Source organism: Otolemur garnettii, unplaced genomic scaffold (assembly GCF_000181295.1).
Source record: "Otolemur garnettii isolate 467f Iridium unplaced genomic scaffold, OtoGar3 scaffold00038, whole genome shotgun sequence".
NCBI lineage: Eukaryota > Metazoa > Chordata > Mammalia > Primates > Galagidae > Otolemur > Otolemur garnettii.
In genome coordinates, this window is record NW_003852433.1 from 1,579,393 (window position 1) to 1,581,975 (window position 2,583).

At 48.6% G+C, this 2,583-nt stretch overlaps 1 protein-coding gene across 1 annotated transcript in view; it reads left to right on the forward strand.

Moving 5' to 3' along the window:
• Positions 1-1,415: 1,415 nt before the first annotated feature.
• CRYBA4 (crystallin beta A4) overlaps positions 1,416-2,583 on the forward strand; it is a 7,295-nt gene continuing 6,127 nt past the window's right edge. Inside the window, exons 1-2 of the mRNA XM_003789970.1 lie at positions 1,416-1,436; positions 2,002-2,052. Of these exons, the coding sequence (XP_003790018.1) occupies positions 1,416-1,436; positions 2,002-2,052 (72 nt within the window). The remainder of the gene's footprint in view (positions 1,437-2,001; positions 2,053-2,583) is intronic.

A 2,583-nucleotide genomic window follows, 5' to 3' on the forward strand; every position in this document is an offset into this window, starting at 1 on the left:
TTGAGCTATAGGCGCCGAGCCGCCCTCCTTGATTTTTTGATGGATAATTATTTACTAGTAACCATTTTTACTATTAGCCATAATGACGATGAAGGTGATGGAGAGTGGAGATACTTAACAATCTTGTTTTATGTTTCAAAGTACAAGTTTTTAATTTTTAAAAATGTTTCCAAGTATTGTTCATGGGCAGTCCACAGTTATCCTCACACTATCCTGCTCTCTTGGGCTAAACCCAACTTCCTTCCTTCTACCCATTTTTATACACGTGGAAACTGAAGCTCAGAGAGATTAAGTAACCCGCTCAAAGTGACCCAGCCAGTATGAGTGGGATGCAAACCCAGGCGATCTGGCTGTCAGGGCTGTACTCTTAGCCTTTTATTTTCATGGCAATCCTTCATCAGCATCGTGCACTTGCCAGAACTGCATTTAATCCTCCCAGGAGGAACTGATTTTGCTGTTTTACAGCTCATGAGCAAGATTTAGATACCAGTCAGGTCACTCAGATGATAAAAGGCAAGATGTTTACCTCTAGTGATCTGGTTCCCAGCTGTGCTCTTTTCAACATTATAAGAAGCCCCTCTTAGGCCAAATCAGAGGGTAGGAATAGGATGCACATAGCACATTCTAAAAGAATTGGGTATTTGGCAGGTGTGCTCAGTTTACAAAGCATGTTTTTACCAACAGCTCTTCTTTCTTGCCCATAGAGCCATCTAGACTCATCTCTGGGCTTTGTAGACCCCACAGGGCCTGGTCCCTTGGTCCCCTTCATGTCTCCCATGCTCCAGCGAAATTGTGCTAGCAGCTCTTTCTCTTACACGTGCTCCATGTTCCTACCTCTGTACTTTTGATGTGCTCCTCCTTTCATCTCTGTCTGTACAAATCCTCTCCACCCTTCAGAACCTAGTTCAAATGCCACCTCCACCATGCAGCCTACCGTGATTGCTCCAGCTGGAAGAGGAAGGGGGATGAGAGGGAGACAGGAGTAGGCATTTGTTGCATGTTTACTCTATGCCAGGCATGTTACATAACCTCATGACATTCTCGTGATATAGTTTGTTTCTGTCCCATTTTATAGGCAAAAACAGAGGGGAAATGACTTGGCCAAGGTCACAGAGCAGGAAGGATGGTTTTGGACTCCTCATCCAGTGCTCATTCTGCTCTTGTTAGGAGCCCTGTGGGGCTTATTAAGGCAGACCTTTTGCTCTCACCTTCTCCGTGACTGATTCCTGAGGGAGGTGACCCAACTCGTTCCCTCCCAGCTAAAGCCAGAGCTGCTGACCACTCTCCATTGGTGCTTCAGCCAGAGCTGGCTTTTGTTTCTGCTGCTCACTTGCTGAGTCGGGGCTTTGTCTCCCAGGGGCCCCTCTGCCCTCCCTGCCTATAAGAGCCTGACCTCGGCTGCTCTCAGGTCTGACATGTTCTCTGGGCCCATCCTGGTAAGTCCCAGGTTTGGAGAAGGGGTGGGATCAGAGCTCTGAATGGGCATCCTGGGGAGGGGGAGCCCAGGTCCCCAATCCTGGGGATGTCACTGTGTCATCCTGAATGCCAACCTCATTCTCACCAAGGACAGGCCCCATCAAGACCAGTGCCTGCTGCCCTCATTTAAAAACAAAGTTATCCTGTAGTCCTGTTGCCTAAAATTCTACAATCAGAGCTACTTCTTTGAGTTAGGTGCCATCTTCGGGAGGGCTCTCATAAGTTAAGTGTTTTGGCACCTTCTGGAGTGATGCATTCACCCACTGGCAGCCATAGAAATTTTCCTGTAGCGGACAGATGGAACAATACAGTGCTGGGGGCCCAGAGGCAATGGAAGGTAAGTTTTGAGATGTCATTGACACATATGGAAAGGATAGGAGAGGGACAGGCTAAAGCCTCGCTTTGTCCTCAGCGCAGTCACTCCTAGGCCCCATCTGGGTCCTGACCCAGCCCAAACCAGCCTTCAGCATCAAGGAAAAGAGCAGAGAGTCAGGTGGAAGGTCATCGTGTTCTTCTTCTCCGTAGGAAGGGACCAGCATGGCCCTGCAATGTGCCAAGTCAGCAGGACACTGGAAGGTAGGAAGAGGCATGGGGAGCGGTGTCTCCAGGAAGTGGGTGTTGGGGGGGGGCGCAGGTTAAACCCAAGTCAGAGAACCCCCATTTTCACCTCCATCGAATTCCAGGAGGAGGGGGTTATACCCATTTCACAGAGAATGCAGCCAGTGCTCAGAGGGGGAAACAGGCTGCCCTTAAGATCACATACAGGAAGATCAAATTTGAACTTGGAACTTCTGGCTCCCAAACTTGAACTGCTAGTTCTCACTGGTAGAGATTGCACACAATCTTGGGGCACAATTTCTTTGACCATCTGTGTGTTTTTGTTTTTTGTTGCTTTTTAAAGCTTTTGAATTTACAGCCTTTACATACCTGGAGGATCTGTATTCAAGTCCATAATTAGTGATTGTGTTGAGAAATCGAAAAGTCTGGCCCCCATTCTCACTTGCCAACAATTGGTGGCACTGAGCAGAGACCACCAATTTTCCTGGGGCCTGTGCTGTCCAGTTCCCCACAGCCTTCACCTCCCTTGCCTGCCTGGCCACTGGAGGC